Source organism: Lepisosteus oculatus, chromosome 14 (genome assembly GCF_040954835.1).
Source record: "Lepisosteus oculatus isolate fLepOcu1 chromosome 14, fLepOcu1.hap2, whole genome shotgun sequence".
In the NCBI taxonomy this organism is placed as follows: Eukaryota; Metazoa; Chordata; class Actinopteri; order Semionotiformes; family Lepisosteidae; genus Lepisosteus; species Lepisosteus oculatus.
Window position 1 is genome coordinate 57,859,605 of NC_090709.1, and position 17,502 is coordinate 57,877,106.

The 17,502-nt window shown below is 38.5% G+C and overlaps 1 protein-coding gene across 1 annotated transcript; it reads right to left on the reverse strand.

The window, feature by feature from the left end:
- Window positions 1-178: 178 nt before the first annotated feature.
- LOC138243129 (uncharacterized) lies at window positions 179-17,141 on the reverse strand. The gene is made up of 3 exons (XM_069198631.1): window positions 16,689-17,141; window positions 10,504-10,947; window positions 179-2,836 (listed from the first exon to the last, which is right to left on the reverse strand). Exons 1-3 carry the CDS (start codon window positions 17,074-17,076, stop codon window positions 1,245-1,247), a joined length of 2,424 nt encoding a protein of 807 aa, XP_069054732.1. The 5' UTR covers window positions 17,077-17,141; the 3' UTR covers window positions 179-1,244.
- Between the last annotated feature and the right edge of the window lie 361 nt (window positions 17,142-17,502).

Below are 17,502 nucleotides of genomic sequence, written 5' to 3' on the forward strand. Positions count from 1 at the left end.
AGAGCACCACAACTACAAAATGTTTCACAACTATGTTGTTTTATTAAACTCATTGGTTTGAAATCTGTTTTAGTAAACACTACTTTGATTAAAAAACTCTTTTATTTTTAGATTTTGAGAACCAAAGGGGGTACAGGCTGCAATAAAACTGCAGTATAGCAGATAAGAACCACTGATATAAAAATGTGTTCTGGCATTTGAATATTTTTTTCTGGGACAGTGTACTCATGATATATATGATACAGAATTCCTTCATTTGAGAGTTGACCAAATGGGTGAATGACCTCAGCCATGCACTTATTAATTAAAAGGTGAATGGACGTGAAGTTTCAGAAGAATACACTGCTGATACATCATGCATAAGCAGGTGTGTTTAATTGCATTACAAGGTTAGATGACACATATGTAGCTGATGAGTTCTCATTCTGCAACACAATCAAACTGAACTTTGACAAAGAAATGAAACGGGAAACTCACATGTTTAAATATGAGAGTCCATTAAGAACATACAGTGAACCTCAAAAACTGCAATGTATTGATGTCTAGTTATAGGGATTTTCAACCTGAACTTGATGAAGATGAAGATGAAGAGCTTTCTGTGAAGCTAAAGCAACATTAAGAATCTAAAAAGAAAACCTCAATCAGAGCTGAACAGACAAGACAAAGTGCAGCTGTGGAGCTCAGTCACTCCAGAGAACGTAAACTGTCTGAACTGGAAGAGCTACCATTCATCTGCCCCTGCCAAACGTAACACTACACAACAGGAGGAAAATAACAGGCTAAGAAATTCAACAGTAAAAACATACCCTGAATACATATACACCTGAGTTTGAACTTATTATGCTTGAAGCAGAGGTGAAATCCACATTTCTGTTGTGAAAGTACTCAGGTTTGAAGAGCGAAACTCATATTGATAATGTTTCTAAGCAAAAAGGTAAACAATGTTATATAAAAACATAGTTTCACTACCGTGAAAATAAATTTAATGGCTGGATATAGAGAATGTTGGAGCTTACATGCACAAGTGTATCACTTGTATTTTTTTAAATGTGTTGTTTATGATGATGTAAGTTTAACTTGAGGGTGTTGTAAATGTAAAACCCGTAAAGACACCCAATCTGTGACTTCTGCTATGAGGTTAAACACCTCAGATATTCATTTATTTCATGAATCTAGCCATGGTGCAATAGATTAGAAAAAAAACAAGTATTTGAAGTTTCAAATTCATAAATCATTGTACAACTCTAAACTTCTGTGTACCATCTTATCATGTGTTTCTCTCCTCTGTGAATAAGCTGGTGTGTTTTTAAACTGCGTTGCAGACTAAAACTTTTCCCACACTGACTGCAGCTGAATGGTTTCTCTCCTGTATGACTAAGCTGGTGGGTTTTTAAATGGTTTTTCTGAGTAAACGTTTTCCCACACTGACTGCAGCTGAATGGTTTCTCTCCTGTATGACTAAGCTGGTGGGTTTTTAAATGGTTTTTCTGAGTAAACGTTTTCCCACACCGACTGCAGCTGAATGGTTTCTCTCCTGTATGACTAAGCTGGTGGGTTTTTAAATGGTTTTTCTGAGTAAACTTTTTCCCACACTGACTGCAGTTAAATGGTTTCTCACCTGTGTGAATGAGTTGGTGTTTTTGTAAACTGCTTGCCCTATTAAAACTCTTCCCACAATGGCGGCAGGTGAATGGTTTCTCTCCTGTGTGAATTCGTAAGTGGGTTTTTAAATGACTTGCCCGATTAAATCTTTTCCCACACTGACTGCAGGTTAATGGTTTCTCACCAGTATGAGTGCGCTGGTGACTTTTTAATTTACTTGGTTGCCGAAAACATTGTTGTCGTTTGTGCTGAACAGACATTTTCACCACTTTATCTGAACAAGATTTGGGATGAGTCTTCCTAAGTTTCTGGGCTTTAGTCTGCTGCACTGACAATCTCTGCATGTTTGCAGAAGAAGGGATCATTCTTATCAAGTCCTGTGGGCCTCCCTGTTGTTCCTCTCTTTCCTCTCGGTCCTGATCCCCCTCTGTGTGCTGTAACTCAGTGCTGTTCTCTTCGCCAGATATATCAGTCTGCTGCTCTGCAGGTTGAATCAGCTGGGACCCACTTTCCTGCTCCCTTAGACTGAAAACATTAAATTCCTTCTCTCCCTCTTCCCTGCACCCTTGTACAGAGACCAACTCTAGTTCTTTTATATGCTTTGCAATATTCTTAGTGTTCAGATTACACTTCTCTACAAAGTCCTTTGATACTAAGGGATTATCCGATTGTTTAAACCACTTCTGCAATGACAGTCTCTCCACCTTAACGGAACAAGGCCTTATTATCATCAAGCCCTGTTGGAGTTGTTGTTGTTCCTCCCTATAATGACTCTCCATTGTGTGCTGTGACTCAGTACTGTTCTCTTCACCAGGTATATCAGTCTGCTGCTCTGCAGGGTCAATCAACTGGGGCTCAACGTTCTGCTCTGTGAGATTAAACCCATCCAGGTCATTCAGCTCCTCCTCTTTGAGCCTCTGTATAGACAGAGATTCTAGAGCATTGAAATTTATTGTAATAGTATTATTGTCCAGAATATTAACTTTCCCTGTAAAATCATCAAATACTAAGAACCCAGCTGTCTCACTCTCAGGCTCTGTTTTAATCACAGGCACAGAGTCCAGATCCTCAACACTCTGTCTGCTCTCTGTGTGCTGCTCATTAGGTGTCTCTGTCCCTTCTGCAGTAGTGAGACCTGTATCCTGCATCAGACTGGAGCCCCACTCCTCCTTACTGTGCTGCTCTTCAAGAGGAGCACTTTCCCCAGCATCAGGGAGAGCACTGGCCTCTGAGCCTATAACACAGGACAAGATGACAAGACCTTTAGCATGAGCTTGGAGAAGTGATGAAAATGAAGTCATTCCAATACAAAAAAAAATCTTAAAATTTAAATATGAGATAGCAAAGACATTCTGTAGTATCTGCATATAAGTAAAGTTGTAAAAACTCAAATAATCATGAATTATGTAGTGTAATTACATAATTACATCATTTTCACACAAATTCATGTATACCTAGTCAGTGGTGAAAAAAATACAAGTAGTGTAAATACAAATTTAAAAAATGCAGAAAATTTCACAAAATGAACTCACACATCTGAGCTGCTCTTTGGGATCTGGTCACTTGTAATTATGCAGCATTACCATCAATATGACAAGTACAAAGAGGAAAGGCAAGGCAAGAATAGTTCAATTGTATCATTGTTTTTATTATACTTTAAACCAGTTACTTAAGTATTACAATTATGAGAAATGAGGTGTTAATCGGCAATTACATATTCCTATGAATTCAGTCTTAATGTGCATTAAAGAAACGAACTCCTGGAGAGGAACTAAAATAAATATAAAAAGATAGTTTGCTGTATTTTTTTCTTTGCCTGAAATATTTTAAAACCTTCTGAAAAGACATTTAAAGAAAATGTGGTTGCCCTGTGGAATCATTTGAGCTGAAAGCCATTGATCATAGTGGAGAGATTTCCATTTCATAAATGAAACCAGTGAAAGACTGAAAGCATATCAGAATACTTCGCAGCGCTACATAGATCATCAGAACAGTGTCAGTTTGGCTCCGGGCTGTCAAATGCTTTGATGGACAGACTGGTGAGTGGGTTGCTCAGTGAAAACACACAGACTCAGCTGCTCACTGAGCACAATTTAACACTGCGGCACGCTTTAAACATTGTGATTTTGATGGAAATGGCTACCAAAGATGCAAACGAATTGCATCAGAAAATAGTTGCATGTGTTACACAAAAGATTTTTGTTAAAAAATACTGGAAAGGGCAGCCTTGTTTTCATGGTGGCAAATCCTCACATGACCCCACTGACTGGGGACACATGTTGGTTTAGAGAAAAAGACTGTGGAAACTGCCACAAACGTGGCTACATTAAGAATGTGTAGAGCAGCGAAAATGAAATCCCAGAAAAACAGGCAACAGTGTTGGAAAAAAGCAAAACCACTAAAGCACATACTCTGAAATTGAACAAGGTGCATCACATACTGATACAAACTCAATTGGGGATGATCTGGGATGATTGCAACTGTATAGCATTAGGGAGGATGATAGGAGAATGATTTGGATAATACCAGAAGTGTCTGGAGTAAAACTAGAAATGGAGCTAGACACAACTTTCACTGGTGAGACTGTGCCGACTCTTGGGAAATTAAAGGAAATGTAGCCTCCAATGTAAAAACACGTAAGCAGACCTTTATTTGCTGGAAAAGAGGTGTCTGTATTGTCAGGTCATGAGTGGTTGAAAAAAAGTCCCCTCGATGGGAGCTCCATCAGGGCACTAAATCTAGGCTCTTCCAGTAACAAACCCACCAAAAAGAGAATTTCACAGTTGTTTCCTAATGCAAAACTTGGAATTAAGTAAGTCAATGTAACCTTGAAGGAAATTAACACAAAAACTGCAGTTAATGAGATGGATCGTGACACCCTGTACCATATGTTATTTGTCTTAAGGTGGAGCCACAATTACAACATTTAGAGGAAATGGGAATCTTGTCTAAATCTGAATGGAATGAAATCCAACAGTCCCAGTTCTGAACTGAGGAAAGGTTGGTGATGTGCACATTTGTAAAGATTTTAAAGTTACTATAAACCCTGTACCTCTCAGTGTTCATTACCCTTTACCTTGTATAGAAGGCAATTTTGTAACGTTAGCAGGAGATGAGCATTTCTCCAAGACTGACTCGGCCTAGAGATATCTTCAAATGGAGACTGAAGAATCATCAAAGCAACGTTTGACAATTAATACTAGCAATACAATCACCTACAGATGCAACCATTCAAAGTGCGCGGTACAGACACGTACCGGAAGTAATTGGCTACGGCGTCGCGCATCGTGACGCAAGATGACGTGGGGTACCGCGGTACATGATTGGTTGACCGACAGGGGCACTCGTGGTCCGTTGGTCTGTCGTAGAAAGATTTACAGTAAACGTCTTTACTCTGCTCATTGTAGATATTGAATTTTACCACTGAAGGGAAATCTTAGTAGCTGAGCATAAAAAGAATAGGAGCATACTGCAACGCGTGTGAAGGCCATAAACGATATTAATTTTGGAACATAAACATACAGTATATGGCTGGTCTCGGTACTTTAAAGAAAACATACACGAAACATGGTTTCATTATGACCAGTATCGGTCTTGAGATATTTTTAACTTGATTTACAGTATTTGAGAGGAATGTCTTGACACTGATACTACGTAAATACTGCTCACGTATATGTTTCTAGGTTTATATTATGCATTTCATACGGTCAAATTACTTTTGAGCAACTGATAAGAAGCACGAAACGGTATGCCCAGGGCGTTTTAGTTTTCGTTTTGTTTTAATGCAGTGCAGTGGATTGATTAGAGATATCAAGTACATACAAGTCATTTTTTAAATGTTGTAGTTCGTCTTGTAAAAATGTTACAAGTACATCATCTGTCAACAATTACACAGGTTCTGTTTTCATATTGCGGATTTTGGTTACGTAATATTATTTTCTAATTTCACGTTGTGAATATCTGATTTGGGCAAACAGAGCCGCAAAGAAGTACATTATGGGTTGTTGTTTTTTTTTGCAGTTTTATCTAGAACAAGCGATGCTTAAACCTTTGTCTGATTCTTGTGAAACTATCCACACGAGAGTTACCTAGGAGTTGACTTCAGTGATGTCACTGATGGGATGTTTCTAAAAATCCATCCACTGTAAAATGTCTTCTCCACTTGTCCTGCATATGTATTCGCTAATGAAGCTGTGTGTTCTGAGCCTGGATCTCTACATTTCTGTATGAACCAGCTTAGAGGGCTAAAGACAGCTTGTGTTTAAATTGAGTGAAAGGTAATTTATGCTTCTAAAGTCATGGTCAGCATTTATTATTGTACTGTGCTGTAAAATTCTTCTGTGTCTAATTACATTATTTTATAGCTTTATCAAATCTGTACATTGTCTGTCGATAATGTTTCTGTAGTGCTTTTTTAGCCCTCAGCATGTGACTGTGCCGGTGGCGCTGTGGGTTAGGTGCCTGACTTCCACGTCACACGGTCTGTGATCAAATCCCATGGAACTATGACTTTATTTTTTAACAAACATTTCTTTGAAAAAATGAAACGTTTCCCTTGGTCAAAGATTAAATAAAACCTCACTCGCACCAAACAAATTTATATTTCTAAATATCACAACATGATCGAATTTAAGTCTTTTTAATAACAATGAATAGTCACCTATGCGTTACAAAATAAACATTTATATTGATTTGAATCGCGTTTTGATTTAAATCGTAAACGCGTGTTTAAATATATGTGTTTAAAGGCGATATACTGTATAAAAGCGCTGATTCTTATGGAATGTGTTCCGCCCGGGATTAAAAAAATTCTTATTTTTTTTAAATCGCGTATCTAAGGAAAATTGCAGTATAACTTTATTCATGCACATCATTATACAGTATCTCATTTTGTATTTCTATAAAAAAAATTGTTTGCCCAGCCACTATTGTTGTTATTGTTTTTATCCTGTAAAGCGCTTTGAGGAGCACAGCTTTCTCACCACTTAGATTACTTTTTGACACCATCCTTACACAAAGCAGAAACTGATTGTATTTTCCGATGACATACAAGTGCAAAGATTACAGATTTTAATCGTCTTTTTTCTGAACCAGGGAAAATCTGATCATGTTTCTCTATAACAATAATAAAAAACTTTATTTTACATATCACCTTTAAAAGTGGCATCTCAAAACAATACAGTAGATGTAAACCACAGATTACAAAGTAAATACCCAGACAAACGCAAACGCGTTTTTAATAAAATGCTTTCATTCATTCAACAGAGAGAGAGCGTAAAACCTGGGTGTAACAGCTGTTCCTTTTTCTGATCACTCGCTCTCTGGATAAACGTCTCGCCTGTCCAGTTCTATCAATTTATTTTAGTCAAAATTTTATATATCACCTTTAAAAGTGGAATCTCAAAGCAAAGTAAATACCCAACACTGATTGTACCCATCTGTCATGCTAATAAAACACCTTGAATTGAATTGAGGGAGAGAGGGGGGGAGGGCGAGCGAGATAACCAGGACGCAAGGCAAATAAGATACACTCCACAGGCATTCACAACAGCAACATATGAAACGTTTGCACATATAGTTAGGTTATTACTTGGTTTTCAAAGTGCAATGAAATACAATATTGTTGTTGTTGCTGTTCTTGTTGTTTTTATCCTGTAAAGTGTTTTGAGAAGCAACCTCTAAAGGCGATATATACTGTAAAAGCGCTGATTCTTATGGAATGTGTTCCGCCGGGGATTCAAAATTTTTTTTATTTGTTTTTTAATCGCGTATCTAAGGAAATCTCAGTATAACTTTGTTCATGAACAAACAGTGGCATGTTACATTATTATTAGTTTTTTTGTTAACAAGGCTCACCAGCTAATGTGAATCGAAACCTGTCTTTCTAGCTTTTAAAGTCGTGCGATGTGTAAGCCACAATTCAAATAGAGAAAAAAGAGCTGACTGACAAGATTTAAGATGTGGCTGTCAATGTTGGATTAAAAAAAACACATTGCCCGACGTTTGTTGCATTGCTTGAAAAATAACTTTATTTCGAGAGACTGGATAAGTAATTCAAGTGTTTTTTTTAACTTCCTGAAAAACAACTAATAATTTAACTATATGTGCAAACGTTTTATATGTCGCTGTTGTGAATGTGGAAATGTGCTGGCTGGACAGGAGGATCTACTGTACACAGAGAGGGGCGGGAGGAGGGGACAAGCCGATACATACTCTTAGAGTTTGATTAATAGGGAATATAATACAAAAATATAGTACTAAAAATAAGATACACTCTACAGACATTCACAACGGCGACTGTCAGAAGATAGGACACCGCGGCTTAGGCACCCGCTGAATGGAAAAGGGGCACTTTAATGTTCTGTATGGCTAATACTAAAGCCAATACTAATATTCAATACTTTTATATTCTTTTCTGTATATTTAACAATAGTGGGTACTGGCCTAATTCGTCCCTGCTCCCATTGTTAGGTGTTAATGTGTTGTTAAGTGTGAATTTCTACCTGTTTCCCTGAGGTCTGGCTTTTTTTCTGGAAAACCATAACTCTGGTCTTGTCCAGATTGATTGTCGGCACCCAGGTCTGACAGTGCTGCTCCAGCAGTGCCAGGTTCTGGCGCAGCCTCTGTTCTGTGGGCGACAGTGGGACCAGGTCGTCTGCAAAGAGCAGGAACTCAATTTCCATAATTAATGCAGATCAGTAAATCAAGGGACAAAACAACTATTGCGCCCGGGTCCTCAATGGGCTTTGACGTGCTAATGCGTTGGTTTAACAGTCCGGGTGTGGCAAGCCTCTAATGTTTAACCTTTAACTGTTTTTCCATCTACTGTATTGCTTTGAGATGCCACTTTTAAAGGTGATATGTAAAATAAAGTTTTTTATTATTGTTATAGAGAAACATGATCAGATTTTCCCTGGTTCAGAAAAAAAGATCTAAAGTGCTACACCTAACTTTCTTAATTCGATGTATTTAAAGCAGTGAACTACTGTAGGTGTAACATAACATTCAGAAATACAATCGAGAATAGTTTTGTGGTGTTTGTTTAGATAAAACATTCCTAAAACGTATAACGTAACAAAATTAAAGACGATTAAAATCTGTAATCTTTCCACTTGTACTGTATGTCATCAGAAAGTTTCTGCTTTGTGTAAGGATGGTATCAAAAAGTAATCTTAAGTGGTGAGAAAGCTGTGCTCAATGTATTTAAGGGACTTAAAAGTAAAAGGAGATGCTTCATATTGCTTGACTAATTTTAAAAACTAAGTTATAAATGCAGACGCTCCCTCGGTGCCGTGCCGGGTGTAAATATCAAAATATACATTCGTCCCGGGCAGAGGCCGAAGAGCGCACGGCTGGGGTGCGCGGGGAAGAGCAGGACAGGAGTGAAAGGCGAGGTTTAGGAAGGCGTACTGTCTGGGCAGGTATAGATTACACTTTTCTAAAAATAATTTGAAAAATAAAAACGATTACAACCTAATCCTTCCACGTTTGATCCCAAAATCCCAAGAAATATAAATCTAAACGGGTAGAAAGCTATGCTGAAAGTTTATTAAGATACTTAGAAGACAAAGATACTGTATCAATTTATGTTGCATTAGCCTGATTATGATAAAAAAACACATATAATTAAACACGCGTTTGGGATTTAAATCAAAACACGATTTAAATCAATATAAATGTTTATATTGTAACGCATACTGTCCAGCCTCCATTTCTCTATAAAAATTTACTCTATTACACACACACACACACAATAGAAGCAGGAAGCAGAAGCAGGGACCGTTGTCAGAAGGGAAGAAGGTAACTATTCATTGTTATCAAAAATGACTTAGAATCGATCATGTTGTGATATTTTGAAATATAAAAGTCAATTGATTGTCCATAATATTGCTATTCTATTTTTTCAAAGAAATGTTTGTTAAAAGAAAAGTCCAGCACCAGCTGGATTTGAACACACAATCCATGAGTTGGTAATCGGGCACGTAGACCAGTAAGCTACAAGGGAAGGCGCATGAAGAGAAAGGCGAAACAGCCCTACACAGCCCTGTCGCAGTACACGAATATAATCATATCGTTCTTAAATTCTTTAGATACGCGATTCCATATTATATTAGCAGAAAAGCTTAAAACTACCACTTTTTCACACGCTATTTCACATGCTAGTTAAATACTTCGATGCTTAAAATCGTTAGGGAGAAATGGAATACCGGTGTGTATTTTTCCTTTAAAGTACCGATTCCTGGAATCTGACTGGCTGACACCATTCTGAAGTGGTTCCATAAAATCTGGTATATGGAAAAGAAAGCGTTGATAACAAAGTATGGCTTGGACAGATTCCAAGTGCTTGTACAAATGTGCTTAAGAAATTATACTTTGAGTATACAGCTTGTCCAATGTCACTCATTATTAATACTATTATTAATATCTTCGGTAAAGGCTTTGATGCATAAATATTTCTGATAAAGGTAGGTTGTGTACTTTTGTCCAACTGAGCAATCTTGCTTTCATAAAATATACCAACATGACTGATGATTAACATGCTGTAATACACAGTTCAAAATTAAAAGCTCAAATGCTGTACATGAGAGGTTAAGCTCCCCCTGGCGGTTTTACAAGGTGACGCCGGATAGTTTCCGGCATGACGTCAAATGACGCGATTAACTGCGTGATACTGTGTGATACTGCATGATAACACGTGATAACCCGACACGCCCACTGGTGTATGCCGCGAAATACCCCACCCATTTTGAATGGCTGCATCTGTAGTTTCTAGGGCTCAAGCTGTATGGCAGAGGGTGATGGAACAAGCCATGCAGGGAACTACAGGTACACAGTGTTATCTGGACGACATTATTGTGAAAGATGGAGAACATTTTTTTAAAAATTAGAAAGAACACTTACCAGGCTCAGAGACAAGACTAAGATCTAAAAATGTCTGCTGCTCTGCGGGATCAATTAGCTGGATCACCATGTACTGCTCTGTAAGATTAAACCCATCCAGTTCATCCAGCTCCTCCTCTTTGATCCTCTGTACAGACACAGATTCTAGAGCATTGTAATTTATTGTAATAGTATTATTGTCCAGAATATTAACCTTCCTTGTAAAATCCTCACATCCTAATAACCCAGTTGTCTCACTCTCCGGCTCTGTCTTCATCATGGGCACAGAGTCCAGATCCTTGACACTCTGTCTGCTCTCTGTGTGCTGCTCCCTGAGTGTCTCTTTCCCTTCTGCAGCAGGGAGCTCTGTCTCCTGCATCAGACTGGAGCCCCACTCCTCCTCTCTGTGTTGCTGTTCAAGAGGAGCCCTTTCCCCAGGATCAGGAAGAGCACGGGCCACTGAGCCTGAAAACACAGGAGAAGACGACGAGACCTTTAGCATGAGCTTAGAAAAAATGTAAAAATGTAAATAATGCAGGAAATTTCAAGAACTCAACTCTAATAGCTCAACTCTAGTAGCACACATCTGAGCTGCTCTTTGGGATTTGGTCACTTGTTATCATGCAGCATCACCATATTTGACAAGTACGAAGAGGAAAGGCAAGGCGAGTTAAGTTATATCACTGTTTGTATTATACTTTAAACCAGTAATTCTCAAAGTGTGGTCCGCGGGCTCACCTAATCATTTTTCTTAAAACTGTTTAAGTCAGAGGAAAGAATATTGTAGTGTCCGCTATGAAGGGGCTAGGGGCACTGTTAAGAACTGCAAGCTGTAAAAAGTGGGAGCAGGGACTTGTGTGTTGAGTCTAGGTATTGGGGTTTCAGCAGTCTTTAAGGAGACTGTGTGTCATTAGTGGGGCGCGCACCAGCCTAGTCGAAGGCTTGGCTGGCTTGAGGGTCTGCCAAAAGGCAGTTTCAACTCATTCTTTTTGGCTGTACCCTTCAGTTGCCTTTGTGTTTTAATGAAGCTTGAGTTATGACAGACCACCTCTCCTTCACTCTCCCCATCAGCACCTATCGCTTCAGTGTTTAAGTTTTATGCACCTAGAATGAAATGATGTCAGTTTGGTGGCGATGTCCTTGCCGCTGTGCAGCAGTCTATTGTCTTTAGTGATGCACAGGTCATCTTTTTTTTACCCAAACCCCCACCAAACTGATCTTAAATCTTTTTTTTAACCCGAGTCAACCTCGGTTGATGTGGTGGTGTTCTGATTATATGTGATTTTGGATATACAGGCTTTGTCAGGAGCCTAATTACAATGTAAAATGTGAGTCTACTGTAATAATATCACTACTACAGATGCAGCCATTCAAAGTGCGCGGTACAGACACGTACCGGAGGTAATTGGCTACGGCGTCACGCATCGTGACGCAAGATGACGCGGGGTACCGCTGTACGTGATTGGTTGACCGACAGGGGCACTCGTGGTCCGTTGGTCTGTCGTAGAAAGACTTACAGTAAACGTCTTTTCTGTGCCCGTTGTAGATATTGAATTTTACCACTGAAGGGAAATCTTAGTAGCTGAGCATAAAAAGAATAGGAGCATACTGTAACGCGTGTGAAGGCCATAAACGATATTAATTTTGGAACATAAACATACAGTATATAGCTGGTCTTGGTACTTTAAAGAAAAAATACACACCAGTATTCCATTTCTCCCTAAACATTTTAAGCATCAAAATCTTACCGGAGTCAACAAGCATATTTTTAGAATTTGATTAAAAGGGAATATAATATGGAATCGCGTATCTAAAGAATTTAAGAACGATATGATTATATTAGTGTACTGCGACAGGGCTGTGTAGGGCAGTTTCTCCTCACTCTTCATGCGACTTCCCTTGTAGCCTACTGGTCTACGTGCCCAATTATCAACTCATGGGTTGTGTGTTCAAATCCAGCTGGTGCTGGACTTCTCTTTTAACAAACATTTCTTCGAAAAAATAGAATAGCGATATTATGGACAATCAATTGACTTTTATATTTCGAAATATCACAACATGATCAGCATAGCTTTCTACCCATTTAGATTTATATTTCTTGGGATTTTGGGATCAAACGTGGAAGGATTAGATTGTAATCGGTTTTAATCGGTGTATATTTTGATATTTACACCCGGCGCAGCACCGAGGGAGCGTCTGCATTTATAACTTAGTTTTTAAAATTAGTCAAGCAATATGAAGCATCTCCTTTTACTTTTAAGTCCCTTAAATACATTGAGCACAGCTTTCTCACCACTTAAGATTACTTTTTGATATCATCCTTACACAAAGCAGAAACTTTCCGATGATATACAGTACAAGTGGAAAGATTACAGATTTTAATCGTCTTTAATTTTGTTACGTTATACGTTTTAGGAACGTTTCATCTAAACAAACACCACAAAACTATTCTCAATTGTATTTCTGAAAGTTATGTTACACCTACATTAGTTCACTGCTTTAAATACATCGAATTAAGAAAGTTAGGTGTAGCACTTTAGATCTTTTTTTCTGAACCAGGGAAAATCTGATCATGTTTCTCTATAACAATAATAAAAAACTTTATTTTACAAATCACCTTTAAAAGTGGCATCTCAAAGCAATACAGTAGATCGAAAAACAGTTAAAAGGGACCAAAGTAAATACCAGACAAACGCAAACGCGTTTTTAATAAAATGCTTTTATTCATTCAGCAGAGAGTGAGAGGGACGTCCAGCAGAGAGAGACACACACACCGGTTTTCATTGACAAAAAGTAATTGTTTTTTTTACATGCAGTTCATTGTGCAATTAACCCTTGTATGTGCTGTCCACGCTCAAAATACAATTTAAAAAAAGTCAAAAACCGCGCTCAAAATGCAATTTAAAGCTTTCTGGCAAGAGGAGACACCCAAATCAATGTAACATGCCACAGTTTGTGCATGAACAGGGTCATACTGCCTATTCCCTTTGATACCCAATTAAAAAAAAATAAAAAATGTTTTGAATCCCCGGCGGAACCGGGCATCCATATGAATCAAGTAACATTCATATTTTGACAGGTTTATTCCATGCTGAAAAAAAGAAGAAAGAAAAAACACATTCCATAAGAATTGACTGAGCTCCGCTCCAGCTAATGTGAATTGAAACCTGTCTTTCTAGCTTTTCAAAATATATTTATTTTCAAAACCAATACCTCAACACTCCATACAATGTGTTTTTTTAATCCTACATTGACAGCCACATCTTAAATCTTGCCAGTCAGCTCTTTTTTCTCTATTTGAATTGTGGCTTACACTTCGCACGACTTTAAAAGCTAGAAAGACAGGTTTCGATTCACATTAGCTGGCGAGCCTTGTTAACAAAAAAACTAATAATAATGTAACATGCCACTGTTTGTTCATGAACATAGTTATACTGAGATTTCCTTAGATACACGATTAAAAAAAAAAATTGAATCCCCGGCGGAACACATTCCATAAGAATCAGCGCTTTTACAGTACATATCGCCTTTAAAGGTGGCTTCTCAAAACGCTTTACAGGATAAAAACAACAAGAACAGCAACAACTACAATATTGTATTTCATTGCACTTTGAAAACCAAGTAATAACTTAACTATACGTGCAAACGTTTCATATGTTGCTGTTGTGAATGCCTGTGGAGTGTATCTTATTTGCCTTGCGTCCTGGTTATCTCGCTCGCCCTCCCCCCCCCCCTCCACTTGTACTGTATGTCATCAGAAAGTTTCTGCTTTGTGTAAGGATGGTATCAAAAAGTAATCTTAAGTGGTGAGAAAGCTGTGCTCAATGTATTTAAAGTAAAAGGAGATGCTTCATATTGCTTGACTAATTTTAAAAACTAAGTTATAAATGCAGACGCTCCCTCGGTGCCGCGCCGGGTGTAAATATCAAAATATACATTCATCCTGGGCAGAGGCCGAAGAGCGCCCAGCTGGGGTGCGCGGGGAAGAGCAGGACAGGAGTGAAAGGCGAGGTTTAGGAAGGCGTACAGTCTGGGCAGGTATAGATTACACTTTTCTAAAACGTATTTGAAAAATAAAAACGATTACAACCTAATCCTTCCACGTTTGATCCCAAAATCCCAAGAAATATAAATCTAAACGGGTAGAAAGCTATGCTGAAAGTTTATTAAGATACTTAGAAGACAAAGATACTGTATCAATTTATGTTGCATTAGCCTGATTATGATAAAAAAACACATATAATTAAACACGCGTTTGCAATTTAAATCAAAACACGATTTAAATCAATATAAATGTTTATATTGTAACGCATACTGTCCAGCCTCCATTTCTCTATAAAAATTTACTCTATTACACACACACACAATAGAAGCAGGAAGCAGAAGCAGGGACCGTTGTCAGAAGGGAAGAAGGTGACTATTCATTGTTATCAAAAATGACTTGGAATCGATCATGTTGTGATATTTTGAAATATAAAAGTCAATCGATTGTCCATAATATCGCTATTCTATTTTTTCAAAGAAATGTTTGTCAAAATAAAAGTCCAGCACCAGCTGGATTTGAACACACAATCCACGAGTTGGTAATCAGGCACGTAGACCAGTAGGCTACAAGGGAAGTCGCATGAAGAGAGAGGCGAAACAGCCCTATACAGCCCTGTCGCAGTACACGAATATGAATATAGTCATATCGTTCTTAAATTCTTTAGATACGCGATTCCATATTATATTAGCAGAAAAGTTTAAAACTACCACTTTTTCACACGCTATTTCACATGCTAGTTAAATACTTCGATGCTTAAAATCGTTTGGGAGAAATGGAATACCGATGTGTATTTTTCCTTTAAAGTACCGATTCCTGGAATCTGACTGGCTGACACCCTTCTGAAGTGGTTCCATAAAATCTGGTATACGGAAAAGAAAGCGTTGATAAAAAAGCCTGGATTCTCATGTATCTCATACAAGTATCTTTTAATACAGTCTTTGCTGTGCTCTTGAGGATCCTTGTGATATTTTGAGCTCTAGTTGAATGATAAGTGTCGCATTTTAAATCATTTTCGTAGTTAGAAACTATGAAATGCCCTGTTAAAAGCAAGGGAGTTTTTATGCCTGACAAAGTATGGCCTGGACAGATTCCAAGTGCTTGTACAAATGTGCTAAAGAAATTATACTTTGAGTATACAGCTTGTCCAAAGTCATTCATTATTAATACTATTAGTAATATCTTCAGTAAAGGCTTTGATGCATAAATATTTCTGATAAAGGTAGGTTGTGCACTTTTGTCCAACTGAGCAATCTTGCTTTCATAAAATATACCAACATTTTAATGACTGATGATTAACATGCTGTAATACACAGTTCAAAATTAAAAGCTCAAATGCTGTACATGAGAGGTTAAGCTCCCCCTGGCGGTTTTACAAGGTGACTCCGGATAGTTTTCGGCATGATGTCAAATGACGCGATTAACCGCGTGATACCGCGACACGCCCACCGGGGTATGCTGCGAAATACCCCACCCATTTTGAATGGCTGCATCTGTACATACAATTAACACTGCACTGACAGTGAGGGTTTACTACAGACACACTGACTGGACATTACAGTACATTAACACTGCATTGAAAGAGAGGGGTTAATACAGACACACTGACTGGACACTCCAGTACATTAACACTGCACCGAGAGAAAGAGGGGTTAATACAGACACACTGACTGGACACTCCAGTACATTAACACTGCACTGAGAGAGAGAGCGTAATACAGACACACTGACTGGACACCACAGTACATTAACACTGCACTTAGAGAGAGAGCGTAATACAGACACACTGACTTGACACTCCAGGACATGAACACTGCACTGAGAGAGAGAGGGGTTAATATAGACACACTGACTGGACACTACAGGACATTAACACTGCACTGAGAGAGAGGGGTTAATACAGACACAGTAACTGAACACTACAGTACATTTACCCTGCACTGAGAGAGAGGGGTTAATACAGACGCATGATCATTGCTATACATATACAAATCTAAACCAATACAACGTAAATGCAAACTGAATAGTTTTTTCCTAATGACATACCTGTAGGATTATACAATAATCCAGGGAAACAACTAGTATGTCTGAACGAAGTATTATAATCGCCATAATCAGACAACAACAGTTCAGACACTAACTTCATACAAGTCACCCCACTGACCTGACAGCTCCAGTTTCGCGTACATTTCTTCCTTTATTCCTGCGGTGACTCCACAGGGAAGCGTGTGTCCAACACGATCTGTCTGTCCCCGATCTCCTCCTGCTCCCGACTCCTTCTCCCTCAGCTGCAATCTCCGCTTCAGGCTCTCGTTCTCCTTCTTCAGCTGCGCCATTTCACTCCCGACACTGTCCTCCACCCACTGTGTGATTTTAAACACGGCCCGCCTCACCAGAGTCTGTGAGACGCTGCGGAGTTTGTCTTGAAACTTGTCCTCGGAGTCAGACATCCTGTTTCTGAAAACTTCTGACACATCATACACGATCGATTTGAGTAACATATCTATGAAAGAGTGAATCTCGGTTTGTAGATTCAACAAACACGTCGCCATCCTTCTTCAGAGTCAATCATAAACAAAGGCTGACTTAAACTCAAGAACTTTATTTTTATTCTTCACAGATTCTGTAAGAATAAAAATATTTGATTCTGTCAAATATGAACACAACCGACAAGACATAGCATATTCAGACCCTGAAACGGTACTAAAAAAACAGAATAACTTTCCTCTTTATTATTTAGCTAAAGCAAGCGTTTCAATCAACGCCAAGTGGATGACATATCGTCAGAGCCGCTGCAGCGGTTTAAAAAAAACGAGCGGGAATGGTAAACAAGAGTTTCTGCAGCCGGATATAAACCTGACGGCACCTTCTAGCGCCACCTATTGAGGAGGAGTGAATTATATGCTAAGTTAACGATGCTCGTATCGATTTAGTGCAACTGATAATATATTTCCACGTTTTACTTGCAGGATACTATA

Bases quoted from the DNA above. Each gene is read 5' to 3' on its own strand.
- LOC138243129 (XM_069198631.1), bottom strand. From the start codon at position 17,076: ATGGCGACGTGTTTGTTGAATCTACAAACCGAGATTCACTCTTTCATA. The intron at 10,948-16,688 runs GTCAGTGGGGTG...CTGTGTTTTCAG, and splicing joins CGCGAAACTGGAGCTGTCAG to GCTCAGTGGCCCGTGCTCTT. The intron at 2,837-10,503 runs GTAAGTGTTCTT...CCTGTGTTATAG, and splicing joins TAGTCTTGTCTCTGAGCCTG to GCTCAGAGGCCAGTGCTCTC.